We start from the raw sequence: 21180 nt of genomic DNA, 5'->3' as shown, positions 1-21180 counted from the left end.
CATAAGATTGGGCCGGAAGTAGAAATAAAATATTTTGAAATAAAATAACTGTGGAAAATTACGAATTTGGGAAACTAAACTGCTGTAATGAAACCAATTAAGTAAAATCGATCATCGGTGGCTCAGAGAATAGAGCACTCATCTCCCAATGCGATGAACCAAGTTCGAGTCCCAGCTACGGCTGGTTGATACGAATTTCGCTCCCGTATTGCACCAACCACATTACTGATATAAAATATACTCAGTTACAGACGGATCAGAATCCCTTTCTCATCGTGCTATCCTGGCGAGGTTTTCGCAGTTTACCTCTCCATGTAACTAAAAGTATCATAACCAATTTGTGAACATTAAGGTGTTAAGAGCGAAGTATTTAAAGTAGGTTTTCACATATAATTATGTATATATATATGTAATGTTATGCCTTTAAAGGCTAGATAGTTGAAGAGACTTAGGCGGCTTCTGATAAAAAGGCATTTTATTAAGTTATATGGAGTATGAAAAACAGTGTTTGTAGGATATTTACATTGATGGTTTCCCCATTTCAGGGATTGTTTGGATTTGGCCCAGATTATCTATGGAAAATATGAAAAAGAGACGCATTTTTGGTAGTCTTGAGCTTTTAAAGTGGGGTTTAGAACGGGAGGGCGTTGCAAGCATCCTCTTATCTCAATGAAACGTCATTCAATTGATAAAACTTAAAGGTTTTGATTCGCTAAAAGGATAGCGCCACTCTGATTCTGGAAACTTTTTGAGACTATCTTAATGTGATTTCATCTACGAATTATTGCCCATTAACTTCAGAAAATAATCTTTTATCTGGCCTTATCTGGTTCACCTTGACTTTTTATGGCTCTGTAGTGATTCATCTTCCCAGTACATGTAATAAGGTGACGCTGCGAGCGCAAATAAAATGCACTATTACCTTGTAAGTAAGCCCAACTATAACTTCCACTATCATCAGCTGTTGTTCTGACATTCCGATGGAGATGGTAGTACATCAACTTTAACGGTCCTTTTCGTTCTGGACTCCCAGCAGTTGTATCTCGTTATGTTGTGATTTTGATTATCATTAAATGTTTTGTTAAACGTTTGGATCATGTCATGCATTAATATTATATATTAATATAATAATATTATATATTAATGTATATATATAATGATATATATATATATTAACGAACACGCATTATTTACCTTCACCTTAGCTCTTTGTGAGAGACCGACTTCTACATGTTAAACTTGATAACAAACATATGTTTTAAGCTTATCAGTTAAGATACTGAAATGGGGGCACAAAAACTTAAGAAATAAAATATTTAATTTCATTAACTTAATATCTGGTGTCAAAATGTTAATTTTTAAGTGAAATATAACTTTTACAATATTGATNCAGCATATTCTTCAATTACGATAAGCTACATTTACCACCAAATACTGCTACTATGGTTATTTTTGCTTTCTTATATATATATCTGATGATCTCTTTTTAAACAGAGCTCGTAAGATCCTTAATATAGAAAGACTCTTTATGAGGAATTCTATATTACATCTCTCCTCCCCGAGAAAATTTTATTTCATTATTAAATTTAGAACTTAGGGGAAAAATTATGGTTAATTACTTGCAACCCCTTCCGTCAGAATTTTCAATAAAATTTTAGCAAAATACACATTAAATTATCAAATAAAAAGCCTTCAAGTAACACAAAAATAACAAATGTAAAGTAAAAGCTGTGTACAAGAAAACATGCATATCCATCAAGTAAAACATTATGTAATGTTTACATCAAAATATGTTGTATAAGTAATGTATGAAAGTTTATGCACACATAAACACATAGCAAAACCATAAACAAAAAGATTTAAAGTGTCTAATACTATTCAGTATTTTTTTTTTTTTTTTTTTTTTTTTTTTTTTTTTGAAAAATTCTGCTTAATAGCACCACAAAATGCTGTAAGTGGAGATTCAAAAGTAAGTGAAGAAAACAAATTAAAAATGATAAACTTAACACATATACAGTACTTCATTATTCACATATCTCTTTAAAGTGAATGAAAGAAATAAGAAAAGGACGCAAATGTGTCGTTACTCTAGAATTTAAGATTCTAGAAACTGTAGTCCCCAAAAAGAGGAAAACAGTTCTGTATCTCAGCAATATTGACATGGAAGATCCCATCTCAAAATATACAACAATGAAAAATATTATTTGTTTTTGGTTGGATCATATGAGAAATTTCGCCCCATATTTATTTTGAAGACTGGTAACATGTTCAAATGAATCATGTACATAACAATTTCATATCATATAATGCAAAACAGAACATATATTTGTTTTACTGTTTAATATTAACATTTTTTATTTATTAAATTTTATTCATGATTAAGTTATAATTTCTCTGGTTCATAGTATTTTCTTAGTTTAGAAACATGTACAATTTCTGCTTTTTCTTTAGTGTGACTATTCTTTTTATTTATTTCATAATTTACACCAGACCTCTTTTGAATGATGCTATAAGGACCCCTAAAAGTTTGAGAGAGTTTTATAGTGTTAGGATATTTAAACTCTTCATACATGACTGTTTCACCTGGTGAAAAGTTTATATCTACAAATCTAGAATCGTAATAAACTTTATTTTTCTCGTGGTATCTCTTTGTGTTTTTGATAGTTATTTTCCTAGCTTCTTCAAGTGGTATCCTCTTTTAAAGGATTTTTATATGGAACTATGCCATTTAATAAATATGCCGGTGGGAATTCCGTAACTGAGTGAGGAGTTAAATTATATTCCTTTGATAAAATATGAAATTCGAAAGAATTGAAAATGATCATTAATGATGCTTGGTATTATTTCATAGATTCTTAAATGCTTTGCATTGAATAAAATTGTTTTAATTAGTAATAATCATCTTTTCAGAAATACTGTCTTTAAAAAACCTTTCATTTAAATTATATAAAATTAAATTATTTTATTATTATTATTTGAAACCAATACAAAATGTATATTGCTTTTATATAAAAATATAAAAAAAGTAAATACTTAGTAAATAGACACTTAATACCGATATAAAATTCAAAATATGTAAAAAAAAACATCTAATAGATTCAAGTCTAACTTATACAAAATAATATTCCATTAAATTTAGGTCGCTCTTTAATGTGAATAATTGACCAACAAACATTAAAAGTTAAGTACCATTTATTGTATTCAACTAAATCATTAAATGTAAGAAAACTGATTCCATTGATTTAAATAATCTTGATTATACGTTTTGTCAAAGTTTAATCAGCAGTGTTAAGGTATAAATTAAATTCCATTAAATATTTCACGCCAGAATGTCAATCAGGAAGGGTGTAAAAGTTTAAGCTTCCCAAGAATTAGGACACAAAGTTTTAAGCCACATAATAGTTTAAACGTTATAGTTTTGAAACCAACGGTGGTGGCAATCTAGTCAGCGTTGCGCATCGACCGTCTTTATTTTCCAGACAAACTGGTATCCAACATGAACTGAGTGGGTTTCAAGGTGAACAAAAAAAAAAAAAGAAAAAGTTAGACAAGAAAGAAGAAGAAATATTATATAAATGTAAAGATAAAATTGATTAATGCAAAGATTAAAATCATCAAACGATAAAACTTTCTGAGAGACTGCTGTTATTTAATACATTAAATTTACACGCTCTATTAGATACATAATATGTATAACAATAATATATACTTTATTTAATTGTTTTTACAATTAAAAATATATATTAGAGTAAAGTATTATCGCAACAGTCCGTTGTGGGCTAGGGGGTAAAGGTTCCACAATTTCGTGACCATCGCCATTATTGTGCGCACAGCTCGCCTTTACTTTCTTAGCAAGTGTCTACCCATTGATTTGAAAATGGGGAGGGGCCTTATGCCGCCACTGAAGATCGAACCACAGTTCCTTAAAATGAAAGCTCAGTGCCTTAACCACTCAGCGGTTCAAAAAATATATCGTTCTATAAACTTTAAACTTCGTATCTAAATTATTATTTTTTTAAAAATATTTAATTACGCTTGAATAATTATTTAAATGCATTAAATTCGTGTTTAACGAAAATCACTATTATTGTTATTGGGGTGCTTTTTTCCCCCAGTGCTTTCTTTCTAGTGCTTTTTTCCCAAAGTTTTTATATCCGATTTTTTTTATATCCGTGTTTCTTTCGGTGTAGTTCTAGTGTTATTTGGGTTTCAAGCTATCATCTGGGATAGTATCAATTTTAGCTGAGTGCCTTAATTACCGTTCTATCAAAAATTTGCGGCTTTCTTAAGAATTTTGAAGTAAATTTGAAGAAAATTTGAACTAATCTTTTTTATAAATATTGTTCATGAATTTGTGCTAACAATTAACTATATATTTCTTGATTTAATATTAATGTCTCATTATTTTCTTGTATTTTTTACTTTATAGTATAACTATAATGCTATTGTTTTACAATTTTTATTTGTTGCTATTAACGACTTTATTAATTGTAAGAGTTTTTATTTAGGATGGAGTATCTGCAATTATTTTAATTCAACTAAATCACTCGCACACCTTAAGGACAGCTACAGCGTTTTTATTTATGTTATATTTTTAATTACTCAAAAAATTTAACTGATACGTATGTATGTTACGTATAAACCTGCACGCAATATTTGTAAATATTAAAATATATTTTTGAAAATGAGCATTATCTATTAATTGCATTTATATATTGAAAGAGTATCAAGATATCTATGACCTCCGTAATAAATGAAGTATTTACGGACTTTTATGCATATTAAGAAATTGAATCAATTTTTCACGAAGTTTAAGATCTCATCCCATTGAAAAAGAAATAATTTAATTTTTTTTTTTTTTTTTTTTTTTACAATAAATGCTTCTAGTAATAAAACAAACGCGACATAGGGAATTGAAGAAAAATCCCTTCATTTGTAATTTTTTTCACATATTTCTTTTTTCACTAGCGAATTTCCGATTACTTTAAAATTGTAAAAATATCGATTTTTTCATTTGCAGGAAATTTTTACTTTAAAGTGTGATAACATTTTTGAATACTCTAATTTTTGTTCTTGTAAATAATATGTCTTTGTTAATTTCTAAAAAAAAATGTTCATAAAAAAATTTACATTATTCTTTTATCAAGATTGATTTAACAGAGAATATCATTAAAATGAAACAGGTTATGTTTTCTTACAATAAAAGCTAAATAGAATTAATTCTTCAAAATTCCAATAAAACACGGTATTAAAATGTTACGTTATTTTTTGTCATTGGTTCATTAATAAATTATTTTTATCACTTCGCAAACACAATTCTTGTAAAAAAAATTAAAAAATAAAATCTGTTATTTCAAAAAACTAGATCGTTTTATAAAATATAAATTATTGCGTTTAATAAAATATAAATACAGTGTATTTGTAAAGTGATCCTAACAATAAAAAGGTAATTTTCTTTTTTAAGTCTCTACTAAAAAGAATTAATGAGTTATTTTTACTCATCATGGCTAGTCGAGGAGAAGAAAAAGAATATCGATTTACACTTTTTAGATTTTTGTAATTTTGTTCTCCCACCACATTTACGCGTAATCCATCGCCAATTCCACCTGCAATCGCCAAGTTTATAAATTATGGCAGGGGTCGCCAAACTTTTTGGATCATCAACCCCTATATAATTTTTCGAAATCTCCATCGACCCCCATAAAAGTAATTTTCTGTTAATTAAAATAAAACTCTATTAGATACTGTGTTTGTACATTTATTAAAGTAATAGTACATTGTGTAACGATAGTTTTATGAAAAATATAATGTTGAAATTTAAATGCCTTAATATTTATTAAATAATAAGAAATTATGTAGGAATCAAGGAGATGGTTGTTCCTGGTGTTTTTTTGCAAGGTTCGCTATATTGGGTTCAAAATTGGTCAATTTTAATCTTAAATCCCCTCGAAACTCCACATTTAATTTATTTCTGTTACTTACTAAGTTAAGTTACTTAGTTAAGATTGAATTTATGTCACTGAAATCGGCTTCAACCATAAAGAACTTGGAAATGCTAGCATAAATGGCTGAGTTATTTTGTAAAGTTTTACATATTTTTGCATTATATTTATATTTGTCCAAAATTTGCTTATTGTTAAATTTTTAAAAAGCGTCTTAGAAAGCTTCAAGATCCGATAATAATTCAGCAAGCTCATCTTGCAGGTTGATGTCCATGTTTTCAATTTGAACAGAAAATGGCACAATAATCCAATCAGGGATGTCAATGTTTTCCAAATCAACAAAGCGCAGTTTAAAACCGTCGCTCAATTTCTGAAGATGGCCTGTATATATTTCCAAGGCTTCTTCTTTTATTTCTAATTGTCGCAGATTTGAAAAATACTGATAATTGAGCCGCTCAGAAGCCAATGCGGTTAAGTCCATTCTTTGATATTTTCTGATTTTTGGAAATTTTGATGAANCATCGCGCCGGGAACTATTTTCTTCGTTTGCCCTCAGCATATTTCTCCATTGTCAAGAAACATTGCAGTTTAGTATAACTGGAAATTAAATTAAACTTATTTCATACAAAATTGTTATTAAGAACAGTTAAAAACACACACCAGATTAAAATAATAATATTTTCAAAAATTTTGTAATTTTCGTAAAAAAATACAAAGTGTGCTAGTTTTGTCGCGGGCTGTACAAATCCATATTATTATGCCTACCTTCTTTTTTACATGTATTGATAATTAAAATTGATACTAAATTGAACGAATGGCTTTATCGAAACAATAGCTAATTATCCAAAACTATAAAAGTTATAATAGTGACACTGCAAATATTCAACACTGTTCACAGTTTGCAAAGATAGCTGAAACTGAGTATATTTTTTTTGTAACGTCAATGCTCGTCGCAAGTGACATTTGGACAAGAGCACATATGCATATGACTTATAAACCAGAAGTGCAGAGTTCGTGCCACTGACCGCTGGTACGTAAATACTTGTTTCACTCGAATAAATATACGTTTATTAATTAATGTTCTATAAAGAAACTGATATTAAGTCAATCATAAAAAAATTCACAAATTTTACATACTCAATAAGGTATGAGTGATTTGCATATTATGAACTGTTTTTTCTTCGACTCTTCCGATTCGGTCGACCCCGTGGCTCAGATCGACCCCCACTTCTGTTAAATAGACCCCTGGGGGTCTATATAGACCACTTTGGCGACCTTTGATTTATGGTATGGTTTGGCAATTCGCCACACGGAGCGCAACAATCGAGGGTTTTCCTTCGGATTCTTATGACGTCATTTAATTCTAAATGTATTGCTATCTCTATTAAAGCTATAAGCTTTGCCAATGTATCCATTGATTTTATATTTACAAGCAAAAACGGATGACAAATACAGAAATAAGAAAGTTAAAGCGATCTTGTAATGTAAATAAACAAAAAAAATTACAAAAGTTATTTAAAATTTCCCAATGACATAATAATAGATACGTACATTCACTAGGGCAGCTAAAATAAAGTTTGCAGAAGTTGTAGCTGGAAAGGAATCTATTTTTCCCAAGTAAACACTAACGCGAACAGATTTTGTAACACTTAATTATACTGTCCTTTTAAAATTAAGTAAGCATAAATTATCTGCAGTTAATTTAGGCGTGATTTTAATGTAATATTTGACTTTTTTTTTTTTGTTGCTAACTTTGCTTGTACTATTTTGAATTTTCATGAGATCTTAGAAAACATCGTCTTTTGAAGATGCTATTAGAATTTACACTAGCAACATGATTATGTTTATGCTGTTCTTTGTGTAAAATACAAGTGATTGCACGAATTATTGCAAATGTGATTGCACGAATTATTTAAAGTGTTCATGTTCCATTTATTACGTGTCATGAAGAAAGTTTGTAATTTTCTCTTGCTATAACTTCTATTAATTAAATATTGTATTAGTTAATAATAAAAGTATTTTAATGTATGAAAGTGCTGTAATAATTTTTTTTTTAATTATAAACTATTTATATCAAATAAATCATTTTATGTTACACCGTTTATATTCATTAAATGAATATTAATATCTGAAAAAAATCCTAATTTTCGAATGTCATTACATCATACTTTTGTTATTTCATTTTTTTAATTGCTAAAAATTTTTTATGTATGATTATTTATTATATTTTTATAGTTACATTAGTTCAAAAATAAAAATTTTGACATATGTAAGAAGTAAACTAAGTTGTGAGTTTTCTTTTCCTTCTCGCTATTACATGAAGTACTTTGTAGCCATCTGCACAATCTTTAGCTCAAGTTGTTTTTGGATTCAGAGTGGGAAATATGCTTTAATTGAAACTAAATTTTAATAAACTGATGTTTTTGAAATAGAATAATACTTTGTAAAAAGAAAGTCTTATAGTATTGTTGTATTAGTGCTCAGAAACATATTGATTTATGTAATCTTTATTATTCCATCACTGAAATTTCTTTTAAGTCTATAATTATATATTTTTAACAATCATGTGTCAGTGAAACTTGCAGAAATTCAGGCATTTTCAAATTTTATTTAAATTAAGAAAAAAATTCTATTTGTATTTTTTTCAAAAAGTATTGGACCTGAAAATTGTGTTACATTATGAAGATATTTCTCTTAGAAATTTTATTCAGTCAGATTATTTTTTATGTGGAATAAATTTTGACCTATGTTTAATTAATAGTTTTATTTATTATAATTTTTGATAGATATGATAATTATAATTTGTTAATTATTAGCTTTACAGAGATACTAGGTGTGGCTATTAAATAATGAGACTGAGGCTTTCTTAAAACTACACATATGGTGTATGAAAAACAAGTTTTTAGTGTATCTATAAACAGTTTCATAAGAACTGTTGCTTTTGTTGCTTGAAAAATGGATTAGATCAATGAATACACTTGAAATTTCCCACGAAGCTTTGAGAAAGTGCTACTGCACTAAGAACATATTTACAAAATGGCATAGCAATAAATGTTTATCATGTGCACAAGATTTCGAGAGATTTAAATGTTTCCAAGATCGTCAAAAAGATGATTCACCCTTGGCCTGCTCTTCAAGATCAAATACAGAAAAAAAATTTGGAAAAAAAAACAACAGTAATCTTATTTAATCTGAGGGAAGATTCGTGCACTTAATGAAAGTATATGAACTTACAAAGAAGGGGTAGGAATTTTACGCAGTACTTTTAACATCCGAAACCTGTACTGTACAAATGTGCTGCCTAAAATTTTGATGATTAAAAAAAAGAAGCTTGCAAAAATGTCTGTACTGGCAATTTAGATATCTCTGAAAATTGCCCATACTAGTAAAGAGTGATATCAAGTGCAAAATCTTTTGAGTTATGATCCTGAATCAATGCCGTGGAAGAGCTGAACTTTTACAGGAACTTGAAAAGGATGGAATTATAAAATCACAATTCAAAGTTATGATGATTTTTTTAATATTCATGTAATTGTATGCTTTTATTAGGTTAAAGAACATTAAACTTTTAATCAACATTCCTCTGCTTACTCCATGAAAGAATAAGAAAGAAAATAAAAAAAAATAACCTGAATTGTGGAAGAGGAAATGATGAGTTTCAAGTTAATGCAAAAGGTTTGTATCGAAGTACAATATCCCAGTGTTAAATCATCCTTCTTATTCTTCTGACATTGCGCAATACGATCCAAGGTCAAATATACCTAAAAAAGAATAAGATTTCTGTCCATTAAAGCTGTGAAATTAAAATAGTGTGCTTCTTAAAGAAGTTTACTGAAAAAGAGTTTCAGCACTGTTTCAAGTAATAGAAAAGTCACATGGAGCATTGTAGGGTTCGAATGGATGTAAGCTGAAAGTGATAAAAATATATATTTTACAGCAATAGTCTTGATATTTAATAACCACATCTTTTACTATATATATTATTGATTGAAAATACTAAACATAACTTATCAACAGTTTCAGGCAATATTATGGAGAATGAGTTAAAAGCTGCTTTGAAACTCTCTAGTGTTAAGTTCCGAGGATCGGCAACTGGTGGTTGTATTCATGAAGGAAAAATCTATGTTACAGAGAATGGACCAATATTTGTTAAAATTAGCAAAGACCCTATGGTATATAATTTTATTTCATGAGATAATAAATTGAGAATATAATTAAATTTGAGACTGTAATTTAATGATAATCAGTGCATGTGTGCATTAAAATTTATAGACTCCTATAGTTTATAAACTTAATGTATTCAAATTCTGTGTGTCTTTCACTTGTAGTATTTTAGTAGAAATGTATTCTTATAGTTCAGTCATTTGTTCTATAATTTAAAAATGAATTCTGACAATTATTAAATATATTTTTTTATGTAATTAGTGCTTGTAAATTTCTTAAGCTTTTAAAATATTAACATCATATAATTTTGCAAACAATATTTTTCTTATATTGTTAGAATTTTTATGTTAACGAAATTTATAACTTTTTGAAGTTAAATGTTTTATAGAATAATAATACAGCATTTCTTAATTTTATGTAATTTTGAATTTAGGCCATATACTTAAAGATAATTTTACAGTCTACTGTATTTGACTTGTTATATTGTACAAATAATTGAGAAAATCAATTTTTTTTTCACTGAAAAAAAACTTGACTTTGGAATTTCATAAGTCAAACATGATTATTGTGAAATAATGTTTTAACTCTTAACTGTCTGGAAGTATTTCAAGTTTACTTCCCACCTGGTAGAATTATAATAATTAATAATAATATAAAGTATAAGCATTTAATTATATATTTTATATTGTTATTTATCTTATTCATGACAATTATAAAATGGTGAAAAAGTAAAAACAAGTAGCCACCATGCAAGGCTCAACATCGGCCTGTTTAGGGTTAATAAAAAAAATGTGTCACATTTCAGTTTATTTTGATTTTTATGTTAAATATAATTATGCAAGTTCTTAAAGCTTTGAAACTTTTTATGACAGCTTCTATTTAAAACTTATTCTTATATTCTATTATTTTATCTAATTCATTTTTAATGAGTAATGATTACTGATTAAATTTATGTTTTGAAAGGCTCGACCATTGTTTGAAGGTGAAATAGCTGGTTTGAGAGCAATACATAACACAAAAACAGTTAGAGTGCCTACACCTATAGAGGTAAGTTAATTTTTTCTGAGTGCTAGAGGGAAAATGAATCATCTTTAATGCATAAATGACAGTTTTTAAACCCTTTTCAAGAGTACCCACACGAAACACTGAGTATAATTTTTAAGTGTAATCATTATGAAACCTTTATAGTGTATAGGAAACTTTTAAGAGAACCTAAACTCTTTTTATGAATGTTAATTTAAAAGTTAAAATATATCTTTGAGAAAATTCCATATTTATATACCATTCTTTACTGAAAATTCCCTATAACAAGGAATTTTTAGAGTGAAATATTTTTTTAAAGTTGTTTTAATTCGTTAATTTAAGCATAACTGTTAAAAACATGTCCAAAAAATCCTTATTTCATTAAACAAATCAATGTTACATAATTTTATGTTTTATAATTTTTTTTTTTTTTTTGAGACAGGGTCTCANTTGGGCAGAAACTCTTAATAAGCCAAAGATTCTTTCTATCCAGTAGTTATTATGTAGATTTTTAATCGCTTCATTTATTTTTTATTTATTTATTTTTTTAATCATGAGACAAGCTTTTTTGAAAGGACAAGAGTAATTTCTAATGCAAGAATTCGTTTATTATTTCGAAATGTTGGTATTATGTCTTTTTATTTCACAACTTCCTTAATGTTTTTCACTATGTATAGTTTATACTTGTAATGTATTGAGTGTTTAATATTTCCACTTATAATTAAAATTATTATTTTTGCAACTTTCAGATTGTTGAATTAAGCAAAGGTCTTTGTCTAGTAATGGAATATGTTGACATGAGGAGTCTTACTAAAGCCGCTATTGAATTGGGAGATGAACTGGCAAAGTATTAGTGGTTTCCTTATTAAAAATTAGACAAGTATTACAAAATTATCAAAGTATTAGACTTAAGGAGATGTAACATCATAAACAAGAATATTCTGTATTTATTATGGTTAATTTCTGATGAAAAATTGCTGTGTATAACAAAAAAATGCAGTCTAGAATTTTGTTAACATTTTCCTGGAAAGTAAAGGATCTTTATTTCTTAAATGCCATAGGAACTAATGATTTTCATTATTAAAATCCGAAAAAAAAAATAAAAACTGATAACAATTTTAATGCTTAACAATTTTATAAAAATTATTAACATTTATTTGGGCTAAATTATATAAACATTATTTTGTGGGGAGAGGAGTAATCGACTATGTCAACCGTCATCTATGAAAAGGTACCCCGACATAGAGTCGAGTTAACATGTCTTATATACTAGTGAATTGTAGTGGTAGGTGCGCTACCGTACTCCCCCACTAGAATTTTATCTGTGATAGAATTCGATGAACGAATACCACTAGTTGATTCATTGCTGTTTTGTGAAAAGCCGGGAGAGCTGTATTAAGATCATCATATTTTTTTAGTGCTGAATGTGAGAGGTGTATTAACTTCACGGTCGTAGTCGCTCCTCTGCTGCTGTTAGCAGTCGAGTAATCGCAAGTATGCAAGTCGACGCTGTGCGTGATCGAGACGAGACTGAGTAGCAAGAGTGTGAGGAGGTGGATAATGTCGCAGTCACAAGTAGCAAGTCAACTGTTCAATGTGGATCATCCATCGAAGTAGGAGATACTGCTTAGGTAGGCGTGTTCATATCGAAGTGGGCGTTACTGCCTAGGTAGGCGTGTTCACATCTCGTCCGAAGGTCACCAATGTGGGGAGAGGAGTAATCGACTATGTCAACCGTCATCTATGAAAAAGTACCCCGACATAGAGTCGAGTTAACATGTCTTGTATACTAGTGAATTATAGTTGTAATTTTGTAGTGGTAAATACGCTACAATTTTATATTGTGTTACAAGCATGAAAATATATTTACAAATAATCAATAATGAAACCTGTAAATAAAAAATCATCAAATTAAAATTACAATAAAAATTTAATAAAATATATTGAATTCTTTTTAGCTTCAGTTCTAGCTAGTGTATTATTTATTAATATTTTAATGCAGTAACTAGATTCAAACTTATATTTGAAACTATTGTTGAAATTTAGAAATTCATAATTCTATAAAAAAGTAAACATTTTTATTTGACTTTTACGCCAATTATAAAAAGCTTCAAGAATCACAGAAAAATATGGTACTCCTTAATTTAATGAATGATATAAGTTTATGTCGTAATTTACTAGAATAGATATAACCACATATATGTATGTTTCTTTAAATTTTAGAATGCATCTGCACAACCGCAGTTTGAAATCAAATGAGGCATCTATTCACAAAAACACAAATGATGGTGTTCAGTACATTGATCAGTACGGTTTTCATTGTCCTACCTACTGTGGTCGTATTATTCAAGATAACACTTGGAAGGAAAATTGGGCGGTCAGTAAAAGATTTATCAGCAATATTTTAATAATTGATGTCTTTTTGTGATATTTTACTATAAACTTTTTTTCTTGTTTCCTTTTATGGAGCAATTTATTTCCAGCAATGTTAAGTTAAAATATTTTTAAGACTGAGTTTGAATTGGAAAAAGAAATTCATATAGCTTATTACCTAAAACTAATTTGCTTTTTAAGATTTTTTTTGGTGGCAGGGTGGGTGGGATATTCAAAATTTTACCTGTAGTAAGGAATTAACCATAAAATAAAGAATTAACCACAAACTTAAACTTTTGTTCTTATAAATGACCAAATTTATAAATTGCGTTTATAACTATAAATAGACTTGGTGAAAAATGAGCAAATGCATGTCACACAAGAGAAAATATAGCTTCCTTGTGTTGGCCTCTCTTCTTAACCCTACACTAACCCATATTGTAACCCAAATTTATGTAAACAAAGCCCATATTTTTTTTTCCAGAGTATTTTTCAAAATTATCAACAGATTGTTTGGGAAAGACCATGGGTGGGAAAGTGTTGGTGGGAGTTATACCTCCCACTGCCTTATAAAGGGTTAAAATGAAAGTACTTAAGCTATATAAGTACAGGCCCGGATCCGTACTATGAGCTCACTGGAATGATAATTCCAGATGGAGTGACGTCACATTCCGTGGAGAAACGATTTATCTTATCCCTCTGGAAATTGATAAATGATGATAATTCTTGCTGGAAACTGATTCTAGAAGTAATGAATTCCGGTTTCATTTCAGTTGCAGACTCTCAGAATCACTCTTTCCAAATGGAATCATTGGTATTTATTTACAGATATTCAACATAATGTTGGTGACAAATTATTAATTACTTGTTTATAGTTCATCAAACTTAATATTATTTTATCATTTTATTTTTCTGCTTGAAAAAAAAATTTTATTCACAATTTTTGTTCTGTTGTTTAAAACAATGTTGTTTAAAAGAATTACAATTTTATTATAATATGATTCTTCATTTCTTAAAACATGATTCTCAAATTAATTAAAAATTGAAAGCAATAATAAGTAGATCAATATAAGTAGATCAGGATATAATATTTACTTATTTATGTGCTCATTAGTAACTACTTTAAAACAAAGAAAAAATATGTAGTTTTAACTATCAGACAAAAATCATTAATACTTTGCAGGGTAGAAAGATTTGAACCATAATTTTAATTGTGAAAAATTATAGAAATTATGGTTATCAGATACAAATCTAAGATAAAGCGATTTGCTTTATCCTAATTTTATTAAAATTTAAAGTGGTTGATTAAAAATTGCATGGTTAAAAATTATTGCAGCTTTAATGGGTTATATTATTTTTAATGCAGTAGGTATAAAATATGATTTGGTAACTAATCGACAAAATAAAATAAAAATCGATCATCTTTAGTCAAAAATTTATTACCACTTGTTTTAGTTTGGCTGTTTCATCTTAGTCTAGTATTTAAATAAATCGTATTCCAATAGGTTGATCTAGTACTCAATTTCTTTATAAACTACACTATTTCTGTCCTATAAAAATAAGTAAAAACATATCAAATAATCATTTTTAAAAAATCGAGATAAATTTCTTGTATTGCAATTTCCAGGAATTAGAGAAACTATTAAAATGTGTTTAATTATTTACATATTTTCACCGTTTTTATGATAAAAACCTATCTTGAAAAATAGTTGTAAATAACATAAACAAAATAATGAAATTATGCTTTAATTTTTAAAAAAAGTTCATTCTTAGTCGTAATGAGAGTGCCAAAAATATGTTATGCCGAATTTATTGAAACTTCCACATTTCTCACCTAATATAAAATTAAATTTTTTTTAGCAAGAGTTATTGATCGGGGATTTCTATAGTACATTTTGACAATAACTTTGTATTAAAATGGTGAAAAAAATTAATATTTTAAAAAATGTAATTAAAGTTGTTTGTAAATTCTTTGCGTAGAAGGTTATTATTTTTAAATATTTATTTGATCAAGTAATACATTTCTTCAATAAAACGTACAATATACATTTAAATATCTGACATAGTAGCAAAGAAAAAAAATTTTTTTTTCCGAATTTCGCTGTGTTACTAATATCAAACATGAAAAAAATCTTACAAAGATAATTTATAAAGTAATCTGCTATAATAATAATAGTAAGGGAAAATTTAGAGCTTATTTAGCTCTCTGCGTGATTTAACTGCTTAAAAAAATCCCATTTGAAGTTTTTCGACTTTAAAAAGTACATGCTATACTAAGTAATTAATACAAAAAGTAATTGATATAGCTAATTAACTGTTGGATACAATTTGAAATTTAGATTACAAAATCGCTGTAATGAGCAATTATTATAGCAAAAGTTTTTTTTTTTTTTTAATTTTTATTAATGCTTCAAAATTGTCAAAATGGTCTTTTAGTAATTTTTCTTTATTATTTTCAAGTTATTTCCACCTTAACATAGAGTTAAGAAAACTTGCAGAAAAGCCTCTTTTAGCATTGAAAAATAAAGTACCACTGCCCGTCTTAGATTGACTGATTGTTAACTACATCCTAACACCCAACACAAGTTGATATAACTAGAAATCACCTATTCCTTAGCCTTGTTCATGGTAGAGTTTTATGCATCATTTGGAATCTGGCCAGATGAAATTCATTCCTCCATGTCAGAAAGCTCGTGGTGCGGGTCCTGTTTAGTGTAAGGCTTTTAGCTTGACTGTCTTGCTTTTGTATCCAGTCTTAGAACCTCTGGCCAGTGGGTGATTTTCTGTTTTTTTGTTTTGTTTTTGTTTTTCTTTCTTCTTTCAAAATGTGTCTTCAATTATTTCTTTTTTGATCACCGAACTTTTTTTCGATTATTTTTCTGTGTTTGTTGCAGTTTCAAGATATAAAATAAGTTTCTTGTTTGTTCATATTCTTAAAACTCAGTTTTGTGCATTACAGTGCAAAGAGATTTCAATATATTTTCATTCTTTTAATAGCGTTTATACAAAGTGGTGTAAAAGTCAACAGCAGAAAAAGTATTGCTTGCAGTGTATTAGCCAAGTTTAGGCTTACAGTATCAACCATGCTTCATTCCAATGCAACCTGTGAGAGAATATTTAATCCCATAAAAAAGTCCAAATTTAATTTTGTTCTTTAACAAAACAAATTTCGGAGATTTTGTTAAATGTGTAGGTAGACTAGAAAAAACTTGTGGTTTCAGAAAATATTTTTTAAAAAATTAAATGAGTCACTCAGTCTGTTTCAAAACAATTGATTAATGTGATATTTTGTAATTTAAGGAGTAAAAAAATTGCTTTAAATTTAATTCAAAAGAATGGGTGAATTTATTTATTTATTATTTTGCTTGTTAAGCTGTGCCCCAGTCTCCCAAAAAAAAATCTCGTTTTTTTAAAAAAAAATTTTTTATATATAATTCTTAAGTTAGGCAATATAAATTTAGATTTTTATATATCCAAGGAAAAAAAACTATAACATTGAGATTAACTTTTAGTTTGATATATATTATTTTTAATGAACAATTCTGTGCTAATTATAGAATATAATTTGTAGGATATGAGTGAAGATTCGTTGTAAATTTGTTGTAGGAATTCTTTGCTCAAAAAATCGATAGTCAGTTGAAACTGATTGAATCAGATTATGCCGACAGAGAAGCAAGAGAACTTTGGTCTGAGTTGAGTCTCAAAGTGCCAAATTTTTTCAAGGATGTCGAAGTAACCCCATCCCTTTTGCATGGAGATTTATGGTCTGGCAATGCTGCAAGCGCTCCAGAAGGCGCCAGTATGTATGAAATCTATTTTTTTTTTGTAGTGATTATGATTTTTTATTTAAATTTGAAACAAACACTACACTTTAGTAATTAGCATTTTTGCAAATTACTTTCCTTTGCAACTGTTGCAACAAAATTCTGCAATTTATTTCCTTTTAAATTGCAGAATTTTGTCTCTGTGAACTAAAAAATAATAATAATAACGCTAAAATGGAATAATGCCTATTTATAATTTTTATATTTCTAATAAATTACAAATTAAGTCTTTTTAAATGGGTGAAGAATAATCCAAAGTCATTAATGTTTAAACAGAGAAAGTAATAATAATTATAAAAAAAGCAGAATTTAAAAAAAGGATTGTGAATTTCCATGTGTGTAGGATTTTTATTTTGATCTTATCGATTTCATTTTCTTATTATAGTGAACTAAATTGTGGTTGTAAATTTATTTGCACCTATATTTAAATGGATCTATTTATTAATTAATTGAAATATATTTTTTCTTCAATTTTTAAATAATTTGGTGTAAAACTACAATTTTGAAACTTGGCAAAATCAGTAATATAAGTTCAAAAAAGCTTTTCTAAAAAATAAAAAAAAACAGATAAATTTTCTCATAATGAAAAACAAAAAATAAAAACCTGTTTATTTAGGTTGCAAATTTATTTTTTAATTTTACTGCTGTGATATGTAACATTTCCCAGAATTTATGTCATATTCTTTTTCTCCTTTAATAACCATAACTATCTTGTCTTGCTAAATGTATTGCAGTTATTTTCGATCCTGCTTCATTCTATGGTCACGATGAATATGATCTGGCTATAGCAAAGATGTTTGGAGGTTTTTCTCAGGCATTCTTCACAGCTTATCACAATGTTTTGCCCAAAAAGCCTAATTTTGAAAAAAGAATAGAACTGTACCAGCTGTTTCATTATCTCAATCATTGGTATGCAGCATTTCACATCTCTCTTTATTTTATTCATTTATATAATAAGTGAGTAACAAAAACTAGAAGACAAATTGCATTGTACTTTTGTATGAGAAGGCATTACACAAAAAAATTTGTGTTAAAAATTATTAATATATTTAAAATATAATTTTTTTCCCCAAGTATCTAATATATTTTATGATTAATATTTCTGAAGTTTTTTTTTTTTTTTTTTTTTTTTTTTTTTTTTTTTATCTTGATGCAGAATTATTACAGGTTACAATTTACATTATATGTTTCGTATTTTTTTAATACGTTTGTTTTTATAAAGAATTAAATACTTATTATTCTGCCATCAAAAGAAGAAAATCTGGAGATTGTTTGCTGTTATGAAAATAAAAGTGTACTGAATTCTCAGGAGAGAGCAATAAAGAAATGATATAGATAGGGTTTTTAATTGTTAATTAACAGGGAGGGGTACTATATTTAAATGTTTTTTTTTGGGGGGGGGGACATTATTTTACTTATGTGTATCAAATTCAAAAAATTAATGCTGAAATGTCAAAGTCATAAAAACAATTCCATCTTTTGTACAATGAAAGTATGTTTAAAGACGACACTAAAAACTTACTTTTTCTGTATTTATATTTGCCATTGTTAAGCTTATGAGTAGATGAAAATGTTCTTGCTATTATTAAACAGTTACATGCTATAAACTAAACAGCAGAAACACTCCAGAATGTCAGCAGTTAATGCAGATTACCACAGCATCTGCTAATTATTATTCATCTCAGATTTAAAAGTGAAGAACATTATTTAAAATAAGAACTTTATTATAAGAATAAGAAAAGGACATTTTTCTGTTACTTGGATATAAGCTTTTAATGTAAAAGGATTTATTTACCTCTGTTTTAAACATCAATGTGTAAAATTCAAGTTAATTTCAAATTTCTCAATGCTTATATATATATATATATAATATGTATGTATGTATATACACATACATACGTACATGTATATATATATGTGTATATATATATAATATGTATGTATATACACATACATACGTACATGTATATACATATATACACATAAATCTGTTACATAAATTGTGCTACCAGGCACAGAGCTATTCAATCAATCACTTCCTAGGTTTTCTGTTACATTTTCCTCAATTATATTTTGGTAGTGTAAATCTTCATACTCTAAAATGTACAAGAAGCGCAACTAATTTTATTCTATTCAGGAGTTAATGTGAGCTCAAGTTGATAAGATAATTAGGGATCTTTTTTAAATACATAAAGTAAAGTAAAAATCAAAAAACGAAAATGTGCACTTAAGGTTTCTAAAAACAGATTTTTGAATTATGGCTTTTAATAAAGTGATATTGCATATTTTTTCAAATGACATACTATTTTATTATGTAAGAAAATAAGAAAGCAATGCCAGACTGTTTTATGATGTTGGTGTATTATTTAACTTCTACTTTTTTCTCAATTGTAGGAATCATTTTGGTACTGGTTATAGAAGTTCTTCTATATCGATAATGAGAAGCTTGTTACAAAACTTGTAAACATTTACATCTAAGGGAAACTGTAAAACGAACAAGTTGAGAATCCTGTTGGGATCTTCGAAACAAGTTTCGTGGTCCAAAGAGCAGCAAAGTGTGATAGATTTGTAACTAAAATTTGTAAATATACAAGAGAATAAAGAACTAAATTAACAATTATTATGTTTTCCTCTGGCATCTTTTCAGACTATTCATTAATATAGGATTTATGTCACACATAATAATTTTATTAATAATTGGATGGTAATGTGTGCGATCCAACCTTATTTCGTGTATTGTGTGTTTAGTCAATTATTCCGATGATTATAATACCAATTAATTCATATGACTATATGGAATTTGATCTGCTCGAAGAAGTTACTAAAAAAGCAGTTTTAGAGTTATAAACTTGTGATGTGCCAGACATCATATAAGAAAAAATGCATTATGTTGTGAAAAAATTAAAAAAAAGTGGATTTTTAAATTTATAGGAAAATTATTAATTTTAATTTGTAAGTGAAAATATAAAAATACAATAGCGTTGTAATTTAAAACATATTAAGTTGTTGATAAATTTTTCTCAGATTAATGTTAAATCCTAAATCAAGAAATGCTCAAAACTGCTATAAAAGTCGCAGAACAAGCAAAGCTCTTTCAGATCAATTTATGATCAAAGCTGATATTTATTTCATTCGAAAGCATTTCTAATAAAATTAAGAAAATTTAAGTAGAAATGCTTCTCAGAAATTTTATTTTGCAAAATAATACTTTACATCATTAAAAAAAGTGATATAAAAATTTTACTACATAGTACTTATTTATTTTTGATGGTGTTTGAATATTTATAAATACTAAGATCTTGTTGCAGAATATTAGACATAAAATTCCGCTTCTAATATGCTCAATGAATCTGGTGATTTTTATCTTTATCTTATAAATTTGTAGATGCTGTTTATCAAAATTTTTACATTTATATTTGATAATTTGTTTAAGGAATATATAATTAATCTAAGAAATATTTTTTTTCCAGCAAAACAGAATATGTGCAAACTAAGTAGAATATTTTTTGCAGCCCTTAATTACCCCCAGAAAAAAACATTTGATAGAAAAATTTTAGACGCCATGAAAAAACAAAGTGCTTCTAGACAGATTCTGAGAGAAGTAGCTTGACAACTTCTTTCTATTGCTAATATTATGAACACTAAAAAAAAATTTCAGAAAACTGATAAAGAAAAAAATTTTAAAAAAAAGAAAAAAAAATTTTTTTTTTGCAACATGCAATTTATCATACAAGGATGCCAAAGATAAATCTCAATTTTTGTCGCTTATGTTGATTTTTCTTTTGCACATCAGAATACACATTAATCAAAACTAGGATAGGAAAAATCCTAAACATTTTATGAAATATTTAACT

The 21180-nt window shown here is 27.5% G+C and overlaps 2 protein-coding genes across 3 annotated transcripts in view; both read left to right on the top strand.

Moving 5' to 3' along the window:
• Positions 1-21180, top strand: part of LOC107439415 (uncharacterized) — a 246436-nt gene that overhangs the window by 21952 nt on the left and 203304 nt on the right. The gene's annotated exons all lie outside the window — the stretch shown is intronic.
• On the top strand, positions 7362-19946 carry LOC107439424 (ketosamine-3-kinase). Of its 2 annotated transcripts, none has more exons than XM_016052019.3 (8): positions 7362-7618; positions 9960-10114; positions 11070-11153; positions 11879-11976; positions 13353-13506; positions 17109-17301; positions 18061-18235; positions 19721-19946. In XM_016052019.3, the coding sequence occupies exons 2-8, from the start codon at positions 9974-9976 to the stop codon at positions 19788-19790; spliced, it is 915 nt and encodes a 304-aa protein (XP_015907505.1). In that variant the 5' UTR covers positions 7362-7618; positions 9960-9973; the 3' UTR covers positions 19791-19946. The 2 variants fall into 2 exon arrangements, with proteins under 2 accessions (XP_015907505.1, XP_042901158.1); XM_043045224.2 differs by having other exon boundaries at positions 7402-7895.

This window comes from Parasteatoda tepidariorum, chromosome 2 (genome assembly GCF_043381705.1).
Source record: "Parasteatoda tepidariorum isolate YZ-2023 chromosome 2, CAS_Ptep_4.0, whole genome shotgun sequence".
NCBI lineage: Eukaryota > Metazoa > Arthropoda > Arachnida > Araneae > Theridiidae > Parasteatoda > Parasteatoda tepidariorum.
The sequence above is the reverse complement of the archived record's forward strand: the minus strand, read 5'-3'. Positions and strand labels throughout refer to the sequence as shown.